At 37.9% G+C, this 25,301-nt stretch overlaps 1 protein-coding gene across 2 annotated transcripts; it reads right to left on the reverse strand.

Annotated features, from left to right (window-relative positions):
• Positions 1 to 1,352: 1,352 nt before the first annotated feature.
• ntn4 (netrin 4) lies at positions 1,353 to 23,890 on the reverse strand. Of its 2 annotated transcripts, none has more exons than XM_036597656.1 (10): positions 23,422 to 23,890; positions 20,537 to 21,012; positions 19,176 to 19,445; positions 12,212 to 12,338; positions 11,445 to 11,630; positions 6,740 to 6,929; positions 6,495 to 6,562; positions 6,255 to 6,323; positions 4,048 to 4,215; positions 1,353 to 2,151 (listed from the first exon to the last, which is right to left on the reverse strand). In XM_036597656.1, the coding sequence occupies exons 1-10, from the start codon at positions 23,462 to 23,464 to the stop codon at positions 2,018 to 2,020; spliced, it is 1,731 nt and encodes a 576-aa protein (XP_036453549.1). In that variant the 5' UTR covers positions 23,465 to 23,890; the 3' UTR covers positions 1,353 to 2,017. The 2 variants fall into 2 exon arrangements, with proteins under 2 accessions (XP_036453549.1, XP_036453548.1); XM_036597655.1 differs by having other exon boundaries at positions 1,358 to 2,151; positions 23,412 to 23,890.
• Positions 23,891 to 25,301: the final 1,411 nt, after the last annotated feature.

Raw genomic sequence — 25,301 nt, forward strand, 5'->3', positions numbered from 1 at the left:
CCATATGATTGGCTGTACAGGTGTTCCCAAAAAAGGCAAAATAGAAGGCATGGTAAGGCACTGTAAGGCAAAATATTTTACCCACATCAACACTACATATAAAATCCCAGAAGACATGTTCACTGGTCATTTTGGCTATATTTGCAATATAGACATCATGACTTCTGGCTCCTATCAGTTTGGTCATATATTCCTTTCAGCCAGCACCCTCTCAAATAAGCCATCACATATATAATGTATAATTATAATACATAACAAAATAAATCATGTATTATCTTGTACTTTTTTATGTTTTCTATAATGTAGAACTGCAAAGATGTTGGGAACATAAGCAACTGATATTATGTCTCACATAAACTGTCACCGATGTAATGTTTTACAAAATTGCCAAATTAATGAGTGGTGCAAAACATGGAAATACTTCAAGCACAAAGATGGTATATTTGTACAGTTTAAGTGAGTGCATAAGTATGTTTAACAATGTATGCGTAAATGCCAATGCCTAAAACTCTCCACAAGAGGGCGCTATTAGCACTCCAGAAGATTTTGTGTACATTGTTGAAAAGCAACTGGCTCCTTCAATAAAGGCTTCAAGTTGAAATATTTCTCGAAGGATTCACTGTAAAGCTGCAACATACAAAGTAAGCAATACACTATGCATGTATTACAAGCCTCAAATTTCTGTAGCAGTAAGTTGTATTAAACCCAGTGTGGCAAAGTTAAACTACTTTGCGCTCAAATAACAGTGCAATCTCATAGTTGCTAAGTCTAAAGAGGATCTGAAACGCCAACTTCATTTACAGCAAATGAATGCTGATTTGTTATGTGTTTCAATACTTGCATAATTATATGAAAAAATATAAACAAATCTTTTTGTTCTCGCATTCCAATCTCTATCCACAAAATTCAAAGAAGAAACATAAGCCCTGTTTGGATGGACTTAAATTTACATGGAGTCTTGGGATAATTTCTTCTTTTACAGATGCTCCTAAGTTATTTTCTTTCCATCCAGATTGCTCATGTCAGTGTTTTCCTTTCTCCTCTCCTCAGAAAATAACATGCCAAATTACCTACTGTTTCAGTTACCTACTCAGCAGTACTCTGCTCATTTTAGTCCCACCCAGATACAAATCTCTGTGATTTTGGTGGATTTTCCAGACAGATCATATCACATTGGAAAAAACAGACTTGCCGCAATTAAGTATTCTATGAACACTCACACATGTATATATATATATATATATATATATGTGTGTGTGTGTGTGTGTATGTGTATGTATATATATAGTCTTTCAACCATTTACTTCATCTAGGAAAGCATTAGCTGGAGAAGAAACTAAAAAATAAGAGAATCAAGATTTCATGAGCTGAGAGATGAGATCCAGGTCTGTACAAATTATAGCTCAAAATGCACGCCTCCTGCAGGATTAATTTATTAGAGCACAACAGTCTCAGAGTAATTTCATCAACTTAAGATATTTCTGCATAAAGCAAGGTACAGAAACATTATTCACACAGAATACCAGTTACGGCTTTCTCTTTGTCTGCCACATGCCTTATTTTTCCTTTTCCTTTTATAAAATATATTTTCAGCATTTCTTCATATGTACAAACTGTATATTATATACACAAGACTATTAAGGGATACAAAATTTCACATATACATTATAATACTATGCATATACAGTGGCTACCTCTGTACAATATAATCATATTTTAAATTGCTTTGCCTTTCTCTGACTCTCATTCATACACATACATATGTACACTTTAAATTCATATCATCACTTTCAGCTGATGGTTGACGATGCACAAAGGTCCTCGACTCCAGAGTCTGAATCCAGTTTCCAGTCCTGGATTTTGTAATTACTGAAAGTTAACTGAACTCATTGGCCACATAGTGACATACCTACCAGTGACAACAAAATCCAGGACTGGAAACTGGATTCAAGCTCCGGAGCTGAAGACCTCTACTTTAGGGTAACAGTGTTTTAGGGATTCTTGCTCTCTCTGTCTCTCAGTTGCACTTAGTATGGAGCTGAAGGACTCTGCGGCTGAGGCTGGCTCTCCACGGCTTCACTAAACTCTTCGTGTTGACCAGAAGACGACCTTTTTTTACATTCTCGTGCCCAGCAACAAGATACTCTTCCCCTACAGCAAGACAGAAACAAATACCATAGACCATTCTAATAACAGTACAAAACATCTTAGCCCACCAGAATAAAATATGCATTTAAAGATATTTTTCTGGGCAGTGCCACTTATTTGCTTGGTGAAACATGGTAACCGAGAGACACTGAGCTACAAAGATGGTTCCTTAAGGGTTCTTTAGTAAAGACAATGGTTCTATATTAGAACATTCAAAGAACCATTTTCATGCTTAATAGGTTCTTTGCGTTGAGAAACTGTTTCAGATTGATGGAGAACGTGTTGTATATGGTTCTATATAGAACCTTTTTTCAAAATGGCTCTATATAGCACCAAAAAAGGGTACAATGTCAAACTTGTAACAAAAGAGGAACCCTTTTTGGTGCTATATAGAACCTCATGTGTTCATTTAGCCCACACAGTAGAGGTGCGGGAAAAAATCAATTCTTAAATACATCGCACTGCGGACGTGCACGATTCTGAATCGATTAATTCAACGCCAAAAATCGATTTTCTAAATATTTAATTTGTAATGTTGACGGAACGCAAAGGGCGGAACTTGAAAGTTCGGAAGTGCAGCGCCCGGACAGTCTGTGGAGGCACATAACAAAAACACAACTGGATGAGCGAGAAATCCGACCGGCTCCCTCTGCATTAAAAGCCAGGTTAGGTCAGGAGTCACAACACAAATGATAAGAAGAGCCATTTTGACCTTTCAACAAAAATCAAACCACCTTGGGAGCCACAACATTTAATGTCCAGTATGTCTCAGTATGTGTTAATGTCCTAGTATAGACTAAAATATATAAACGAAAACGTGGACTTACTCTACTCTGCTTTAAGCTTTAGCTATAGCCACTTTTCTTCCATCTCCGCCAGAAAACTTTTCCTCAAAAGTTGAATAGTTTCTTGTAAAATGTCTTTCAGCTTTCAGCTGTTTTACGAGGCTGAAGTTGCTTCTTATTCGCCAGCTTCTTGCTGAACTTTCTCGTTCCACCTTAAATTCTGACTGAGGCACCAAAGCTAAATGCGGTACCATTTAAGGTGGAACGGGAAAATTAGAAACAGCGTCTTCATCTTTGCAACTTTTTAGTGTTTGACAGTCTCTCGTTGCAGATTTTTTTTTAAGGAAACCAACTGCGCTGCTTATAAATGCGAATAAGTCCATTCGTCTCCATTCGCGCTTTTTGGTCCACGAGATCAAAACCGAAGTTATAAAATCACTAAAGAAAACGGGTAGGACGGCTATAATGCGCTGCGTGGTCATCCATTACCACTGAATCTTATTTCACCGTAACTGCGCATTTTTTAGCAGATGAGTAGCAGCAGCGTCTCCAAACAAGAGCAGTGAATGAGAGCCTTCCAGTTCACTTGCCACATCACTTCCATTTGATTTATTAATAAAAGATATTGGACATAAATGCATTATGGATCATTACAAATACTTTGCTTTAAAACTACCAAGGCCTCAGACAGTAAGAAAATTGAAATCATGTATAGAAAAAAAAGATGCATTGATAATCGTTTTATAATCACATCGCAGCCTTCTAAATCGTAATCGAATCGAATCGTGAGGTGTCTAGAGATTCCCACCCCTACCACACAGTGTGAGCTGCAGATATAAAAAAATTGGTGGAATTCCCCTTCAAACTAACAACATAAAAAGGTTCAATATTTATTTTGGGTTGACTTCATTCATTTCCACATATTTCCTTCAGGCAGCCCAGTATTTGTAGTTACCATCCTGCTTTGGGTAATAAATTTTTCATTAAATGAAAAAACACACACATACTGCCCAGATAAATATTTCTTAACCATTCTCTTGTCTGGTGTAAGACTTCTGCACAATACTTCAACTTAAATACCTCGTGCTGTTGTTGAGTGTGTTATTATGCTCACCCGGGTACAGCACAGGGCAGGTACAGCCTCGTGAGGTCCAAGACTCTGGATAGAGTGTGTGCGTTCCTTGTGTGAGGATGGATCTGCTCCACAGCACCTTCAGAACTTTCACATCCACCTCGGCATGAGAGCCCTTATCATGGGCTGCTAACACTCTCACCTTCAGAGCTACAAACACACACACAAGATGCAGGCCTAAGAAACTTTACCTGTGTTTATGTGCTTACAGTAAAAAATAATTCAAGTTTACACAAATTTTCCTCTTAACCCAAATGATCTTAACCAGCCAAGACATCTTTGGTGGTTGAAGTTTGCTTCTTTAGTTTTGCAATGTACAAAAGCACAAGCAAAATTCAGGCCTTGAGCTTTTTTTAATGCCACATTTTTATAGATAACGGTATGTCATACAGTGTCAGAAATTACATAAAGTCTATTTGAAATTACTTAACAACTTGTCTCAATTAACTGTATGATGATTAAGCAAGCAACTTGCCATATGCTAATTAGTTCATTATACACAGGGCTTAATTTATGCCAAAAAAGTCAGATCTGGATCCGGTCCTCAAGTTAGATCCAGCAGCTACTGTAGTTGATCTGGCACCTTGTTCACATATTAAACACATTCATACTAGGATCAGTGGAGATGTTTCAAGAAAAATCACAATACTATTTATTTTCTACAAACAACTCGATACATATAACACAAAACTATTGTGAAACACAACTGAAAGTAGAATGCTGGGTCACCTTGTGCCATGACATGCACAAACTTTCACTTTTAACTCCTCTTTGGTCACAGGCAATGCCAGAAACGGTCTTCAAAAACAACACAGACAATGTTTAACCCTCACAAATACTCCACTACTGCTGTGACAGTTCATCCCTCAAAAGACTTTACTAATGCTGAGCTAAACCACTGGCTCATGACACTGATTTATTAATTACTGAGCTTTAGAAGCTGTTTAGTTTTAGGAACTTCATGTAACATCAGGCACTGTCAACCAGTCATCAAGCCCCAGTAAACCACTATTTTGTACATGCTTCAAAAATGGCACACGGCAAAAAAACAATGCAAGTTAAACTGAACTTACTGCACTCAGCTATACTGTTTGCTGCGTGCACAAGGTATAAAAGGCAACATGGAATAACTTTGTATGCATCACTTGCATACAATATGCAACAAACCTAAGTGGTTTTCAGATCCTACACTCATTATTTAGTTCTAACGATATAAGAGTGTTCAATGCTTGAGAACCTTGTTAACACACTAATTAGTGGTAATTTTCACAGTGTGGCAAAACCTTACACTGAACTCATCATTTACAAATAAACCCTGGACATACATTTACATTATTTATTATAGTAATCTCATAGCTTCAGTGCAAAACTGTAAAAGCAGCCCTTCAGTCTTGGCTGACTACCTTTGGGTTAAAGGAAAATTGTTTAAATAACATTTTTGTCACTTTATTTTCTTAAAGTATTAAATGCTGCTATCTAGATTTGTCTGATTCTAAAAATTCAAGTGATCAAAATCAATGTAGACAGTATCAAGAATCGATTCCACACAAACATTTTCTCAATTCCAAAAATCAATGCATGAGCATTTCCATGCATGTACTTGCGCGTTTATTTAACAATAATTAAACGCGAATTAGTTTTGGTTGAACATGAGTCGAAATACTGATAAGATTGACACAGCTACAATATATAGACAAAAGTATTGGCACACCCCTCCCAATTACTATGGGAAGGTGTTTCAGCCACACCCACTGCTAACAGGTGGATACACTTAAGCACATAGCCTTTCAGTCTTGATGGACAAACACGGGCAGTACAATGGGTCGTACTGATGAGCTCTGCCCCAGACAACCGTAAGTGCTATATTGTGAAACTGAAGCACCAACAGCTTAGCCATGAAGCGATAAACCACGCAAACTCACTTTCTTGTGTAATTTCAGAATTCTCTGCTTTTCACAATGTATGTCCAAAACTGGCTCAGGCTTATGTTGTGACAATTCATAATCTTAAAATATTCTTATGCTTACTTGAACAGGGATGGCTGTAACTGAAGCTCAAAAACATCATATTCACCAGGAGAAGGCTTGACTGCAATGCACCAAGCATTGTGGCATAAAAGTGATAAGTGCCTGAGTGTGTATGTCTGTGTTGCAGTGAGTCAGAGATTGCCTGAGAGCTCTGGTACTAACCATAAGAATACTTCATAGTGCAGAAGAGTTTGCTGTTTCCTAGGGACTGCTGTTTACATACACATTTCTCTGCAGAGAGGAAAAAAACAACCGCAATTATCACATTGGCTGTCAGTTCAAATCTGTTGTCAAGACAATACAAAAACAGACATGACATTTAAGTGGCACATACCTCATCCAAACAAATCCAACAAACTGCAGGGAAATAAGATAGCACTGTTCTTAGTCAGTATTCCATACCTGGAACAGTTAGGGCAGAGAACAGTTCCTCCACTCGGAATAAGGTGCTGTTTTGATCAACATCTGGCCTGTACACACACCAATTTTATCCGTTAAATTTAAATTTTATAAGGTTAATCCAAAATATCACTCCAACATAGTATTAGGTGTTGACCTGATTAGGAGTTGATTTCATGTCCATATAAGATACTCACTATATTTTTGGCTTTCTGCTCATAAATACACACAAACAGACACCAACTAACCCTGTAATGCAGTCTCCAGTGTAGGGATCACAGTCGCCTGCACAGCGGCAGGGTCTGCAACCATAGTCACTTAAACCCCAGTATCCAGGCTTGCACTGGTCACAAAGTGGGCTGGCCACACCTGGTTTACAGGTACAGTTACCATTACTGGGGTCACAGTTCACAGCACCAACTCGGTGGCAAGCACAAGCTGTGAAAAAAACAAGAGAAAAATACATACATTTATACAAACAGACATACATACAAACATATCACTGATGTCAGAACAAAACCCCTTAAACTTCCTTGTCATAGAAGTTAATGTAACAAGACTTTTTTTCCAAGTAAATTTGGACCATTTTTACTGGTCTGTTCATGAAATTTTAACATAAGTCAAAGAGTAACTCAAATTATAAAAAAAAACAGACAGAAAAAGGAAATAAAAGTGAAATATATTCGTATAGCAGTGTTGTAGTCAAGACTACCGTCTACACCAAAGCCAGTATTGGCTTTTAAAAGTCCAGTACAAGTTGATAAACTATGATTTAGAGCAAAGTCTCCAGGCCATTAAGTGATCTAAAACCAATTAAAGGAATTTAAAAATCTAAGCTAAACAACACTGTTACTGTTAGCCAATGAAATAAGTGCAATATGCTCATTCTTCAGAATTTGTCAGCTGTCTGGCATGAAAACAGTAGCGCATGAGTCAACTTCCCAGCATCTTGCAGGGCCTAACTCAGTTCCTGAGATGAAAGAAGGCAGTCTTAGTATGTGATCACTGCATGATTTAAAACTCAGGCCACAGTCCAGGATAACATCATAATAATTCCTCACCTCAGGTTCATCTGTACAAACTTGTCTTAGTTAATGCAATTTTTTGTGACGTCTTGCTTCAACAGCCTACTTCAGATCAATGGGAACCCAGGACTCTGACTGAACCATTCTTAAAGTCACTTAGTTCATGTGCCTGGACAGGATTCATCATATATTATTTAAAAGACAACATTCTTTTTTCCAGTAATGTTTCATCACAGCATAATGACTGCCTGCCTCTAAAATTACTTCTAATTTTTGATTAAGTCACCATGTGACAGTGAGTAAGGAAAAATACTTTAAACAGACAGTATCATGTTCCACCTTCTCCTCCCACCTTTCACTGAACGACAACATTTTGCTAGCTAAGAGAACCTCCATAATATCATGTTTCACTCAGAAATATGCCACTCTACAGAAGGATGATGTGTTATAATCTTCAATTCACACTGACTTTGGGCCAGAAAATGCTGGATCAGATATCAAAGGGGAAAAAAATGAATCTGATTCAGACCTGTAGCAAATCTATCCTGAAAGAGCACACACTAACATTGTTTGATGTGGTGTTGTCAGCTGTGTATTTCCTCTTGTGGGACAGGAGAGTGTTAGTGTACTTTAGCGCACAATGCCTATTTTTTGATGCTCATCAAAATGAAATGTTTTTATATTTTTTGAAGAAAAAATATCATTGTCCATATTGGCCAATACTGTAGGTTTCAATATCAGTGTTGGAGAAGAAGTAGTGGTATTATGCCATCTTCTTATATACATAATTTCTCCTGTTTGAGTCAGTTTTGTATTTTGCATCATTAACATGCTCCTTAACCCAGCTTCATTTGAGCTTTAGATCATACATGATTCTGACATGAACCCCAACATTCATAATCTTCTGATACAACCTAAAATTCATTGCCACCTAAGTACTTGCAAGTCATCCAGGACATGAGCAAAGCAGCCCCATGCCATTAAACTCCCACTGCCATGCTTCACAGTTTGAGTGAGGTTTTGATGTTGGAATGCAGTGTTTTCTTTTTCCCCAAAATTTAGTGCTGTGTACATTTACCAAACATTTAAACTTCTGTTTACACAACACTGTACAATGTCCCAAGAATACTGCTGAATATCTAGGGGGTAAAATTGAAATGGCCAGCAATTTTCCTCAGGAATTCTGCTTGACTGTGGAAGGACTGAGTCATGAGTGTTTAGAAATTCTTTTGTAACCTTGAAACATGAGCTTCAACATCTCTTCTTCAGCAGATCTCTAAAATCTCTAGATTAGATACTATTGCACTATAACAGAATTCTGTTGTCACATTCTTTTTTCACCAGTGACTTTAACTATTTAAACTACTGGCTCAGTAAATATATCTCAGTGTAAAATGTGTTTATTGTTCGTTAAATAAGTCTTTATTTAGTATTACAACTTTGATGATCACATCACAATTTATGCAGAAGACATTCCTGCAGGAATGCAGATCATTTCAAAGAGTTCACAAATTTCCTCACAATTTTTCCTATGTGTCAGTGGTATGTCTATGTGAGCTGATATTTTGGTTCCAGATAATTTGACCCAATGGCATCATGATTTTTGTGGAACACTATACAGTATAACATGGTCATCAAGGCAGCATACTGTCTTCCAGCTAAATAGATGTTAAAGCACTTGAAGGCCATTATTAACTTACTCAACAATTCTAGAAATACCAACACATACACACACACACACACACACATTTTCGAAGTCGCTTATCCTTCTGGGTCACGGGGAGAGCTGGAACCTATCCCAGCAGTCATTGGGCGTAAGGCAGGATACACTGTGAGAAAGACCAATACACCTTTTAAATCTATGTAGGAGTAAATTGTGATCTAAAGTGTCAAAAGCTGCACTTCAACAGTGCAAGTGCTGCCCCATTGTTTTTATCAGTATTAGGTCTCTGATCACTAACTACTTTTAATACTGTACTATGACCTCTACTAAAACCTGAATGAAAATTTCCATGGATACGGTTTACACCTGGGAAATTGTTTAGCTATGTAAATACTGTTTTCCTAGTATTTAAGTAGGAAATTCACCTGAAATGGCTTAAAAATCTCTTGATCTAGATTCTGTTTTCCTTTTAAGCAGAAGTATGACTACAGTGTTTTTGAGTACATAATTTAAAGCGTCTAGAGCACAGCTAATGAGGCTATCAAAGCTCTAAATAAAAACGTTGGACCTGGATCTTGTAAGAAAGCCGCAAGTTATATTTGTAAGACTATTAAAAAGAGACCTATTTCACTGAATTTACTGAAGATATCCAGTAAATATGCAATATTCTAATGCCAGTTTTTTATATATTTATTTTATATACTTTTATATACTTATTTATTTTTTATTTTATATATTTTTCAGAAAACACCACAAAGTCAATATATGTTAATATAAAAAAATAATAATATAAAAAGGCCTTTAGGGGCATATGAATATTAGAGACCAGTGTGCTGGATCTAAACTCTTCAGGGTGGTACATTTCCAAGACCAAGATTGAGCACCCCTGATCTTTCAATGACAACTGGTTTATTACAGAACTATACACACTTCCTGTATGTAATGTATGTAATGTATGTAATTCTTCATATACTGTAATCTGATTTTTTCAGGTTTAATTAGCTGAAAACAGAGTAAGATAAGAAATAACTAAGATAGTATTAAAGCATTAAAATTCAAGTTTAACAATGGCCTTGAGGCCAAGACTAGTCTCAAGAACTAAAGCTCTGTCAGACTATACAAGTAATACACGTATCAAGCTACTGAGTGAACAAGTGCTCATCTTAATGGCTGTTCCGGCGGGAAATGAAATGTCTATGACTTTTGCACAGTACTGTATGTGCATAAGAGAGGCCTCTGAGTACATAAGCATGAAGAAAAAAACATTTCAGAGAGCTGTCCAGATGAGATTGATGCTTTGGCTATGAAGTCAGGTATCGCAAGAGTAGTGTGTCAATGTATGTGATGATTAATCTGTCTGCTATCCTTCCACACACACACACACATCCATACACAGCCAAGGGCCCATCAGTGCTCTTGTTATTCTGCGTGTCTCAGCTCGTTATAAAAGCCATCAGCATTCCGAGCTGGAATAGAGCGCCACGGCAAACAGCCCTGTTTGTGTGTGTGTGAGAGAGAGTGTGTGATCATATATATGGGGAAAATTGTCCCTGAACTTTGACACCTTACTAGCCAAACTTCATAAATAAATATTTAAAGACAAACACATACAGTCACCTCTGAATAAGTTTGAAAATCGAAAGGGAGATCAGAGAAGGTACTGGAGAAGAAAAAATGCAGATTTTCCCTTAAACTTTTTAAGAAGCTTTTCAAAATCAGAGATTAACAGCTTCCAGTAGCTCCACGACACACTGACACACTCTGCATTTACCAAGCAGCTACTGCTTTCATTTACTAAGAGTTGTTTTCATAGGTATCAGTCTATATGATTTACCCATATAAAATCTGATTTTGTTGCAGTTTTGGAGACATACAGCCGTACGAGGCTGTGATAAGGGAAACTCTGGTCAATAACTCTGTCATGCTGAGATTTGTTTTCCACTTTCTGTTTTTAGATTTACTGACCTAAACAGTAATCTGATCAGACTGCAGGTGGTGGAGTATGAGCAGGTACACTGTGTTTTATTAAATTACTTTTAATGCGGGTGCTGAACATGAACAAAACAGATACCACCTCACATAGGAAACAAGCCAAGATATCAGAATTTAGAAATGATGAAACTGATACAGCTTTGAGACTATGACTACAAGGTTTACTGTCTCTAGACCGCCATACTGCAATCGATTACATTTAAGTCAACAAGTTATGAATATAAGAGCATGTGTGTGTGTGCGTACGTGTGTGCACAGGTGAGTTTGTCTTACGCATGCAGGAGTCTGAGGCGGTTGGTGGTCTGTTTGGATGTCTGTAGAAGCCTTTCTGGCACTGCTGGCAACGTTGGCCCTCTGTATTGTGCAGGCAGTGACACACACCCCCACTGCGCTGACCAGAGCGCAGCCACACACTCATATCAAAGTGACAGCTCTCTGCATGACCATTACACTTGCACTCTACACACACACACACACACACACACACAACATACACATACAGTACACAGAGTTTAGCTTTAACATATACAAAGATACTGAATTTAATTAGTTGATGGAAACAAAGGAAGAAAGAAAGAAAGAAAAAAAGAAAGAAAGAAAGAAAGAAAGAAAGAAGGAAAGAAAGAAGAAAAAGGTAGGCATGGAGGAAAGAAGGGAGGAAGGAAGAAAAAAAGGATGGACATAAGGAAGAAAAGAAAGAAAGAAAGAAAGAAAGAAAGAAAGAAAGAAAGAAATAGAAAGAAAGAATGAAACAAACAAAGAAAGAAAGAAAGAGAAAGAAAAAGAAAAAAGAAAGAAAGACAAGGAAAACTGAGACAGGGAGGAAGGAAGGAAGACAAGAACAATAGAAGAAAGGAAAGAAGGAAAGAAATACAGAAAGAAAGAACGTAGTAAGGAAGAAAGAAAGAAAACAGAAAGGACATGTGCAGGACTCTGTTGTGATCGGTGGTCTGAGAGAAAGTCTGTAGAAGCCTGTCTGGTATGGCTGGCATCGTCAGTATTGTTTATGAAAAGAAAGAAAAAAAGATTAAGAAACTTACTAGCACATTGGTGAGCTTCTCCAGTTAAGCTGTTAGCTGGTTTCCAGGGTCGGTCATTATAGAGACGGTCACATCTCTCACAGTGGTCACCTGCTGTGTGATGTCGACACACACATTTGCCATGCACCTGAGAAGGAAAGACACAACACAGATGTGTCAGGTGCCAGCACCATGTGTCAGGTCAATACCAGCAGAAAATGAGGGAGGGGATTTGATCCAATCCTGTAACAACTCCATTCCAAAACAGCACACACTCATGTGAAATGTGATATTGCTAGTTGTGTATTTCTTCGTGTGGGTTAGTAGAGTGTTGGATTAGTTTAGACTTTTAGACGTCTTTTTGTTCATCTTAAGTGAAGTGCTTTAACTGAAAATAACTCATTTTAAATCATAGCAGTTTTTGAGGAAAAGTATTGAATCAGTATTTGCCAATTCTCAAGGTTTCAATACTGGCATCAGAAAAGACAAAATGTATTATGCCATCTCTATTTATTATTTATTTATTCATCTTAAGACTCTTTCTTTATCCAGTAACTATTATCCAATACCTACTATGAATTATTCCATAGCTATTATGAATTATTCAGCAAATACTATAAAACTAATACACTGAATCCGCAAACAATTCCATCACATTCAGCATTTGGTTCTTCTTTGGGCGTTCTCAAAAACAACTCAGCGCAGAAATACAGTCTCCACTACCTAACTATGCTTTTCTTTCTTTGGTCACTCATTTGACTTTTCACTTCCAACACTCCTCTCCATGCTACTCAGTCTATCCAAGCAACACATCCCAAGCCATGGCCAGTACACTACATTTAACTGTTTTATGGTTATGACCCAGTGAAGCTCCAAATCTTTGTCTCAACTATCCAAAGCCACAAGCTTATGTTTTGTTTTCCACACAATCTGAATTTATTTTATTTGATTTATTTATTTTATATATTTTTTAATATTCTTTATTTAATGACACAATCAGAAAGAGTCCACACTTACAGATGTAAACAAGAATAACAGACGTAATGTAAGTAGAATTGACAACATCAAGAATAGTTCTTGCCATCTGAACAGACTCTTAGCGTTGTCCCTTTTCATTTCACTTTATACAATTATAAAGCTCCAACAACTACATATATTTTGACAGGGGGTGTTTAGATAGAAGAGTATACAGCATAAATGAGAGAAAGAATAATAAAAAAAAATCTGAATTTAACAATGCAGTCACAACACAAAAAAGCAAACCAAACAAAGTGGGCGAGTGGGGGAAGGATACTGAGAACAGAGCGAAAAAAAAAAGAATGTAAGAGTTCTAAATAACCAGAATCAGTTTCACTTTCATTTCATATGAATGAAAATAATGCACATACACTATGCACCCTGCTAATCCAAACAATCCTGCAAAGTGTACAGAGACTGTGTGTGTGTACGGATGCACCATTCCGACTTTCCTTCTCCCAGTACCGACACCTGAATTTGGGATATTGGCTGCTATTGAGTACCAGTCCGATATGTTTTCCCTTTCAAATTTAAATTATTATTTAATGCAGTAGTGCTGTGACAATTGAAGGGTTATTTTAAAACATAATATACAACCCTATATTTCATTGAAAATAGTAAAAAGACAACATATCAAATGTGGAAACTGAGAAATTTTATTGTTTTTTGAAAAATAAATGCCCATTTTAAATTTGATGGCAACAACATGTTCCAAAAAAGTTGGGACGGGGGCAACAAAAGGCTGGTAAAGTTGTGTAATGCTACCTGGTGGTTGATTGGCAACAGGTCAGTAACATGATTGGGTATAAAACGAGCACCCCAGATAACAGACATGATGATTCTGTAGTGGAAATCACCTCAGGGGCTCAGAAAAACTTCTGAAAATCACTGTCTGTGAAAACAGTTCATCGCTGCATCCACAAATGCAAGTTAAAACCCTAAGCCGCAAAGAAGAAACCGTACATAAACAGGATCCAGAAACACTGTCAGCTTCTCTGGGCCTGAGCTAATTTAAAATGGACTGAGGTGAAGTGGAAAAGTGTCCAGTGGTCCGACAAATCAACATTTGAAATTCTTTTTGGAAAACATGGACACTGTCAGCTTGTTAACAGTGCACAGTTCAAAAGCCAATATTCATGATGGTATGGGGGGAATTAGTGAGCATCGCATGGGTGACGTGCACATCTGTGAAGGCACCATTAATGCTGAATGATGTATGCAGGTTTTGGCAACATATGCTGCCATCCAGACAGCGTCTTTTTCAGGGAAGGCCTTGGTTATTTCAGCAAGACAGTGTCAAACCACATTCTGCATGTATTACAAGAGCATTGCTCCATATTAAAAGAGTCCAGGTGCTAAACTGACCTGCCTGCAGTCCAGACCTGTCAAACACTGATAACATTTGGTGCATTATGAAATGAAAAATAGGACAAAGGAGACCCCGAACTGTTGAGCAGCTGAAATCCTATATCAAACAAGATTGGTAAAACACAACACTTTCAAAACTACAGCAGTCGGTCTGCTCAGTTCCCAACGCTTATAGAGTGTTGTTAAAAGAAGAGGTCATGAAACAGTGGTAAACCTGCCCCTGTCCCAACTTTTTTGGAACGTGTTGTTGGCATCAAATTCAAAATTGGCACATATTTTTCAAAAAACAATAAAATTTCTCAGTTTCAACATTTGACATACTGTCTTTGTAGTATTTTCTTTTAAAAATATGGTTTACATGATTTGCATATCATTGCATTCTGTTTTTATTCTGCACAGCGTCCCAACTTTTTTGGAAATGGGGCTGTATATATTCTGAGACATTTTGGTAATCAAGGATTTTTAAAATGAGGCACACACATTCAACCATACTCTTCTAATTTATTTTAGGGCTTTAAAGTCTAACTGATCTCTGTAGACATCTTAACTATCACCTTGTCATCTCAAAATCACTCAAATATCTAAGCATTGAACATTTTTAGCCTACATTAAATTGCTAAAAACTTAAGTCTCTAAACATTTTTTGACATCTGACATCTTTTTACAAAATATCCTTTTTATAACCATTTTCCTCTAAATTTTGCTAAATACTCTTAATTACAAGGTTATTAATTGTCGGAATACATATACTTCTCCTAGAAAGCTAAACTACAGGGCACAGAATTGACATCATGAGTCTAGCAACCTTACCAAAACAGCCTTCAAAAACCAGTAAGGTTTGATAAATGCAGTAGTTAAGCTGCTTTAGCTGTGAGTAGCTAATTTTGTTATATCACAGAGTTTAAATTTAATAGTAGACTTAATTTCATGCAACACCATTTCAATGCAGTGGACCGTTAGCCTGGTTTTAGCATTGTAATTGCATTACTCATATTTTGACTGTTAAACAACCTCACAATTCAGAGCATCCAGTGACAATCAGGGTAAACCTATGTAGGACAACAGATCTGGATTAGAACTGTCTTGTTTACCACAGTAGCGTTTTTTTGAAAACACAATTCATTTCTCCCACAGAGAAATCTGCTTAGACAGAATTTGTAATAGGGCATAAAGGCAACTACAGAATGACACATGACTTCAGAGGTCCATGATAGGCCTATCACAATTATTACATAAGAAACTGACTGCAATTTTTTCACTGTTTTCACAGTCACATGTTTACACTGCAACAAACAGAGAAAGCAAATTTCAGATTAGTTTCACAAACGGGGGAAACCGGATAAGCCTGTCAAAAAGTTTCCAGTTAATGCCATCACATTACCTGCTAATACACTGCGTGAATTGTGGAGGGATACAGAATTAAGCTAGCTAAAAGCCACTGTTAATGCTAGCCAACGCTACATTCACAAACAAGAACCCCATCTGCTGATTTACCAGCTGGCCAACATGAACCAGCTCACTATGTCACACGTAAACCAGTGACTTTTGTAATATTAATTTTAAATAAAGGAAAGCAGGACATTAGAGACCTCCCAGCTAATTTCAGCTGAAACATGACACACTACCAACACAGTGTAGCGGCTGTTGCCAACTCAGCCACTATGACAAGGTGGCTGTATGATGTACTTATGTCCATGTGTACCAGTGCAATTACAACTAAATCATTTTATGATTTTTGGTAACAGATAAGGTGGAACACAGCAATATATCCACATCTGATGCTCGCTATGTAACTGTTATATTGGAAGATAGCCCTCAATGCTGGATTAACATCTATCTGTAGCCTACGTCAGCTAACATGGACAATAATTTCAACCCCCTGATTAAAACAGAAGAAACTGTCAGACGTTCAATTAAAGATTCTTTGCAATTTCAAAAACATTTGAGAATGAAAATGTATGTAAGGTTAACTACCTGGTAAATTCCCAAACAAATTGGCAAATCTTACAAATTACAAGACGTCCTCTGATAAAATTAATCCAGCTTGAACAAGGCTTATCTCACTCTTCTCTATTTTAGAGCGACTGTGTCTAAGAAATACCTTATTATATACATTTATATTATTAATAATAATATAACTAATTATTAACTAATTATCATATATTTATAACTATATAATACAAATACTGTATGCCTACGATATGAGCGTATGCCTGTGTAAGTGCGTGTTTGAGTGTTCAGTGTGGGGTAGGATGTGTTTGTTTTGTCTGGATTTTTAGATCAAACAGTTGAACCCTCCCTTGCTACAGTGTTTCTATGTCTGATTACAGAGGCAAAACAACAGAAGAGTGAATTAGGAGAAAGTGGCATGCAATAAGGCCCTTTCTGTTTTTTCTGCAATTTTTATCTGCAACGTCCCACTTTACCTCCTTCCTGTCTGACTTTCCTGTCCTCTAATCTTAGGCCTGCTATCAAAAGTTTGGGTTTACAGTTATGTCACCACAGAGAGCGGCACGCTGCATAACAAACACTTGTATTTACATACTTATATAATGTACAGAGTGACACAGGTGGCGAGGGAAAGCAAGAAAAAAAGGAAGAAAGAGCATGAGAGAAAGAAAGACAGAATGGCAGGCAAACAGGCCAAGTACAACACACTGCAATGCAGTCCTTTTAGAAGAGTAAACACACTTTCTCATTAATAAAAAGGGTAGTCATTCATGAGCAAACACCTGCAATTTTCTTATACAGCACTGAAATGTACTTGATAGGGGAGGATTGTAATGTGGGGCAAGTTGCAACACCCTCAGTTGATATGGTCAACTGATATGGTGTAAATAACAGTTTCTCTAGTTTAATTTGATGTAAATGTATACTAGTTTTAAAATACAGTACTTTGCAAGTCAGAGAACACCCTTCATTTAATTAATTTCTAGTCAAAACAGCCATTAAGTAATTCACTGTTCAGTGTCAGACAAAAAGCAGAACACATGTAACAGAAAATTACACAAAAAATCTCAACAACTTAACATAATATCAAATGTTTCAGTATTTAGTCAGTTCACCTTTTGCCATTATTACAGCTTCTGTTCCTTTCAGGAAATTTTTATTATTTTTTTAGTTTCTCAAAGAAATCTGCAGGGATAATTTTTCACACCTCCACAGTTCAGTCTTAGAAGTTGGTGGCATTTTCTAATTCTCACAATCAAAGTAATCCCAACACATTTGATGATGTTGAGGTCTGGTTCTGGGGTGGAACTTTAGCAGCTTCTTTGTTTGATTAGCGCTGAGATTTCCTCTCACAGGATGAAGGAAGGATGAACAGAAACACCCATGATTTTTTCAGATCTGAAGCAAGAGTGGAGCTATCTCAAAATTAAAAGTTCTGTTTTTCCGATAGTGACAGTTTTGGTGGTCTATCAGGTGTTGCATGGTTGTTTGGAGATCTTTTTCTCAAGATCTTTAAATCATTTTTTAACATGCTAAAAAAATCTAGAAAAGTTCTGACTTACGTAAACCCAACACAATGTAGTGAGACTGACCAAAGAACAACAGGCCCACTTACATTTCTTACACAAACCTACGCACGTAAGATAAACATTAACTGTTAATAAAAATGTGACTTCATCCTACGTCATCTACAGCTCCTTTCACTCTTTCTTGCACACATACGCAGTATTATATGTTTAAACCGCTTTGGTGTAGAAGGACAGGTTCAATATCAGAGCTTTCCCTGTTTTTTCCTGCTTTGAATTCAAGAAAAATAAAGGCACAATTAAAAAACGTTTTTCACAAACATACCCCCAAAAATTCTGTAATATTCCACCCACTGTTACTTACAACCTACTCCGTAGTAGGCCATGCTGTAACAACAGAGCTACTGTATTCGACACAAATTTACTTGTTTAGATTATTGATTGGTTAGCACTAGGGAGTGCACCGATCATGTATGTTCAGGGCCTATTCAGGACTTACTCCAATTTCTTAGCTTTTATTAGCTACATCTGTACAAAATTGTCCATTAAAATGTCCTTTATAAAAGCTGTAAAAAAAGTCAAAAAGTCCTCAATAAATTCTTTTATACCCCATCTACTGTTACAGTCAAACCCAGTAGTGAAACAGATTGTAACAACAGAACTCTGTATCTGGCAGAAAATTGCTTGTTTATAAGTAAGCAGTAGATTTCTGCATTACTGTCATTTATAACAGACAAATATGGATATCTTAAATACAAGTTTGATATGTTTAGCACAAACACCCACAGTGTTATAGAGACTCTGACAAAAAGTGTTGCTAACTTCCCTGGTCTCACCTACTGCTAGAAACTAGCTAAGTTACCTGAAGTATGTGAATCTGGCATGTTGCAGGTAAAGTATCTGTAAACGATCATACTCTCATGTCTGGTTATCTCTTGTCCAAACTTTGGCTGAATAAACACAACAATAAATTCAGATCAAGGCACCCGAATTTGTGTCAAAAATCCACCATGTTCCTGCATTTCTTGTGTAGAAAAACAATTTCATACCAGGCAGTGATAAGATCTGTGCATTGTGTGCTAAATATGTAGAAGTGTCCAGACATGCACACACTCTCCACTCACCACATGGTGGCCACGATGGCTTGTGTGTTGGTAGCCACTGGCAGGTATACACTGGTCAGAATGGCCATGGCACAAGCAGGCCCCCTTCAGGATAAGGTCGTAGATGGCGTAGGGGGCAAAGGGGAGGCTGGCACTGCCCTCTTTCAGCTGGCATGGGCACTGCTGTGGCTGCAGCAGACGCATTCGAAAGTTGGTAATACCCAGCTGTGCACGAGCAGCTGAGCCGTAGGGATCTAATGTGTCCCAGGGGGAGAGAGCGCGGTAAATGACCTACAGATACACACACAGACACACAAACAAGAGATGAAAAGACAAAATTCTCTTGTGTGTATATATGGGCCTGACCAATTTGATAATTTTGTGACCAATACTGATTGTGACCAATACTGATTGTGACCAATTTAGGGAAATTCTTAACAATATATTTTCATATGGTGAAAACAGTAAAAACAGTGAACAGTACTTCACCGGCTGATCAACTGTAAATTGCTAATTATGACATGTCAGTTTTTTAAGATCCTATAACTTACATTTTGTCAGATTTCTACACCAAACATTCATAATTAATTTTTTCATGACTATTTTCAACCCCTCCTTTATCCTTCAAAATAAATGTTATTACTGTACCTTTAAGACCAATGCATGTAATGAGCTCAGTAACACTTTATTTGGAGAAGTCCTTCGTAAATGATTAATAAACACTTAACAGATTATCAGTAACACATCAACAACGTATCAGTGAAGTAGCAGTAGTGAAGCATCTGAATACACTAAATAACCTTATAATTTCTGTGAAAATGGGCAGGGCTAAACAGCTGTAGCCTGGACATGTGGATACATGCAAATGCTTTGGTTTTTGTGACAACACAAAAACAGTTCATTCAAATTAAGCTGTTTTGGGAGCTTATTTTCCATATATAGACCACACGGACTGGGAAATGGATTGCATGTTTTGATACTTTAACAATGTTTACAATCTAAATCAAACTCTTATTTCAAAAATCAAGGAAAAATTGTAATTCCATGATGCTGAGCCTTAAATTGTAAAGCCTCTCAAACTCAAATAAACAAAACAAATACTCAACAAAACATGAAACAATACACTGCAAAATAATAACAGAAAACCTTAAAGTTAACCTTAAAACTTTACCTTAAAACAGAAAAATAACTGAACTCTCAAACTAGGGTTTCCTTACCACTCAGCACCTATTTCAGGGACTGTTCAAAATGATATTAACATATTAAAATAACATTTTCTTGTAGAGCTTTTAAAGAGACACGATCCGGGCAACATCAACGTTTTGTTTGTTTTATCAGACAAACCATAAATTGTGCCCCAGCATGGATGCACTGGCTCCTACCTCTCCGCTGCTGCAGGGCCGTGCTGATGAGTATTTCTCTGTGCACCTGCGGCCGTCCTCCGTCCCAAACTGCTCGCTGCAGTTTTGTGCGTATAGGCGTAGCGTGCTCCATGTCTGGCCAAAATCCCGGGAGCGCTCCAGCACCATGGCGGCCGGCCGAGGTGAACGAAAGATTACAATCAGGTGAGTGAAGTAAAACTCCACCTCCAGGTCCAGCTGCAGAACCTCCGTGACAACACCTTGGGCAGACTGCCACCAGCTGGGCGGGCGTCTGAAGGGCGAGTCCGTCATCGCGCTGGGCGGGTGAGCCTGCTCGGTCACCGCGGGGTCACACACCCCACACTGCAGTACACAGCTAGCCTCGTCGTAGTTACAGAAGTGCTCAGGTGAGGCGGAGCCACATTGGGTGTTGGTGCGCAGGTGCCTCCCCACAGCCAGGTTACCCATACGAGGATTACACACTCGATTTTCACAACCTGATACACACACACATAAACACACAACATAATATAACAACAACACACTGTAACAATTACATGGATGTACATGCATTCTAACACTGCTTTTCAACCATACCCCTAGAGTACTTCTGTTCTGCACATTTCAGCGTTCAGGAAGGACTTGTTAACCCTTTAAATGGTCATACAACTGTATACAAAATTTTGAATTTCCCTTAAAGTTTTTTGTTTTGTTGATTTTCTAAGTAAATAAGCTAATACATCCTCTACAGAAAACACACTTAAATATGACATTATTCTGCTAAGTAGTACACAATTTCTATTTATTTGCTGATTGATTTTAACATGCTGGAAAAAACTAAAACATAAAATGTAAAGTGTGCCATAACTTATGCACAGATCAAATTTTATGTATTTTATTTTTCCTATTAAGTTAAATTTGGCAAATAAACAGTAACTGTGCACTAAAATGTGCTCTGTGGAAAATATTTAATACATAATAATATATAATATATAATACTTAGTTTCACTTAGAAAAACATATTTGACCAGAGGCACCCAATCTTTAGCATGACTATATGACCACTTATAGAGATCATATCAAAACTGAACTTTCTTCATTTTTCTTAAATATGAGAGTTCGAGGTAGTACATAAATATTGCTAACATACTGGTCACTCAGCAGTCCATTTTTGGAGACTATGGTTTTCACAATGTCACAAAAACCAACATTTTTACATATATCCACATGTTCAGCCTGCAGCAGTTTAGCCCCACCCATTCATGCTGCAGTTATAAGGAGTGTTTCAGACCTGAGTGCCTTTTTGAATGAGGCACAATACAGGGACAGCCTATCACAACAGAGATCATTTTCATGTAATAGTCTTAAAGGCACAGTAACCAAAACCTGTTCAATTCTATGGGATAAAGAGAAGTTGGAAATGGTAATGTAAAAATGAACTATGACTGTTTTTGGTACTTTAAACCACACAAATTATATGTGGACCTCATGGAAAAATAAAATGCAAGGAAAATGTAGCATATGGGCCCTTTAAATGTAACTCAGCCAGTGTGCATTGTAGTCCATGTAGTAACTGGATGATAAGTCTTGTAATATAGACGTAATATGCAATAAGTTATAAGAGGTTGATTAGTTGACAAGATTAGTCAGGTGTGTTAGAGCAAAAAAAAACAATAAAATATGCGAGACAGGGCTACTCTAGGGCCATTATTGGGTAGTACTGCTCTAATACATTCTAGTGCTGGCTAACATATCATTTATACCAATATCCCCACATCACTGGCATACCATGATATTGCCTTTTAGTTTTAGTGACCTTTCTAATGATATATTTTATAGATGATGAGCACTGTATCAATGATGTCCATTATATAATGGCCATGAAACAGCAGTGACCTACTTGCCAAGCAGTTCGTTTTTAGCTTTTTAACTGCATTTTGTTCAGTTCGCTCATAGTTTCCAAATTGAGAGCACTGTAACTGTTTTGAAAGGACAGATCAAAATCAGTACAATAAAATATACACTTTTTATCTAGTTTCTGTCTGGCCAACATTTACAACACAGTGTAAGGTTCCTTTTGGTGTAACTTTAATATTTTAATAAATGAAAACTGAACAAGGCAGACAACTGAAAACCACCATTAGGGTTGTCGGACATCCTTTAAGCACAGAGCAGCAGCACTCAGGAAGCATGGGCTCATTAACTTTATTAAAGGGCCCATATCCTACATTTCTCTTGCATTTTTTTTAAACTGAGGTCCACTTAAAATCCAGAAACAGTCAACAATTCAACAAATTATATGAACATATTCCATCCCCTCTTCATGCCTTAGAATTGAACTGTCTGTTTTTCCTTGCTGTTTTTTTAAAACTGACACTCCTTATAACTTAAGAGTGAGTGGAAGGGGCTAAACTGTTACATGCTGAAAAGGTGGATAAATATAAATGTGTTGGCATCACAGAAACTATTTTTTTTACTATTTTTTCAGCTTGGTTTCAATATAGGGACGTGTGGAGTCAACTGCATGTTTTCAAACTTTAGCCATGTTTACACACTATATCGACTCATTTACTACAAATAAAGCAGGTAAATTCGATTTTCCATTTTATGAGCCCTTTAATGCTAACTTAAACATCCTCTGATACTGTGATATTAGTGGAAAATATTAGATTTTATCAGTATTGCCCAGCACTAACACATGCTGCGTACTGTCATTACAGACAAATCACTCGTGGAGGCCACTGATGCACACTGCTCAAACATTAACACCAAATTCCAACAGCAAGTTTTCTCTGTGAGTGAATGTGCGTGGGTGGGTGTGTTTGACGAAGCTGTTCTCGTTTTTCATCGCACCTGCACCTCGCAGGAACACAGTTTAGGCACAAAAAACACTGACCTGAACGCACCCAGTGAGGACCACCACACACGAGCACCAGAATCACAGTCCATCTGTCCATCATTCCCACGTCAGTATCTCAAGCCAAAACTTAAAAAAAACACTGGTGAGCGAGTTCTCTTGGGTCCAAAACAAGCGCCAGGCTCCAGCACTGCTGCGCCACAGTCGCTCACACGGCAAGTAGAAGCACGACCTCCTGCGCGTGGGGCTGCCAGGTGCAGCTCAATTCCAGCACTAACGAACACGAGCCGTTCACCTGCGCAGCTACAGCAGCCATTTGCCCGTTTGTTTACGGTCCCACACGCACGCTGCGCTTTAGTCTTCCATTTCCGCCTGTCTCTCTCTCTCTCTGTATATTGTATATCTCTCTCTCTCGCTCTCTCTCCAACGCGCGCGCGATAATACCCGCTCTCCTCCACACTGCTGCTGAAATCTCTAGAAGCTCCGTGAATTGGTGCGTGACTGACAGCACCGTGAACTTAGGCCCCGCCCCCTGTCTACAGTGGGGTTGATTTAACACCAATTTAAAGAGCCCACATTCTCTTTTTTTTTTGGCCTGAGATCCTCTTAGGACGCTTGTGTGAATTTACTTGCCAAAAACAGTCATAATTAATTTTACATGGCCCTGTTCCAACCTCTCCTATTTACTCCTATTTACCTCTTAGAATTAAACAGGCTGTTTTTTCCACTGTGCTACATGTAAATGACCTCATGATATGTGGCTGCTTCTCTGCAATCAGTACTGGGGCATTACACATCATAGAGGGAAACATTAGTGGAGTGATGTTCCAGAACATACTGGAGGAGAAGTTAATCTCAGTGGCCAAGCAACTGAATCTGGATGTTTCAACAAGAAAATGAGCCCAAACAAATTACTTTATTAATTTGGTTGTGTCTAAATACTTTATCAGTTTAAATTTTTAACTATATCTTTGTTTATGCTTATGAATACACACTTTTTTGTTCCTATTTATAAGGATAAAGTCAAACGACATTCTCTACACTGATCAGCCATGACATTAAAACCACTTTCTTGTTTCTACACTTGTTGTTAATTTTATTAGCTCCACTTGCCATATAGGTGCACTTTGTCGTTCTACAGTTACAGACTGTAGTCCATTTGTTTCTCTGTATACTTTGCTAGCCCCCTTTACCCTGTTCTTCAATGGTCAGGACCCCCACAGGACCCTCACAGAGCAGGTATTATTTGGGTGGTGGATATGGATCATTCTCAGCGCTGCAGTGACACTGACTTGGCGGTGGTGTGTTAGTGTGTGTTATGCTGGTACGAGTGGATCAGACACAGCAGTGCTGGTGGAGTTTTTAAACACCTCAGTATCACTGCTGGACTGAGTACAGTCCACCAACCAAAAATATCCCGCCACCAGCGTCCTGTGGGCAGCGTCCTGTGACCACTGATGAAGGTCTAGAGGATGACCAACACAAGCTGTTCAGCAACAGATGAGCTATTGTCTCTGACTTTACATCTACAAGGTGGGACAACAAGGTAGGAGTGTCTAATAGAGTGGACAGTGAGTGGACACAGTGTAAAAAAACTCCAGCAGCACTGCTGTGTCTAATCCACTCATACCAGCGCAACACACACTGTGTTGGGTTTTGTGACATCACAAAAATAAAGCTTGATAAATATGGCTGTAATGGTGGATGTACACTGGCTAGTTTCTTTGGACATGAAATAAGAATTACATCTACCTATCTGGAGACACAGGGTGAACCAGATTTGCTTACCCTTATAACACTGGACACAAGGTTACGCTAACTTAGGTTAGTTAGATAACTTTTACCGATTGAAGAACTAAGGTTACAACTGATCAGCTTACAAATTATCTAAGATAAACCTTTTGCATCATTTCAGTTATTTGCTTGAAT

The sequence above is a fragment of the Colossoma macropomum genome, unplaced genomic scaffold (assembly GCF_904425465.1).
Source record: "Colossoma macropomum unplaced genomic scaffold, Colossoma_macropomum, whole genome shotgun sequence".
NCBI classification, from domain to species: domain Eukaryota; kingdom Metazoa; phylum Chordata; class Actinopteri; order Characiformes; family Serrasalmidae; genus Colossoma; species Colossoma macropomum.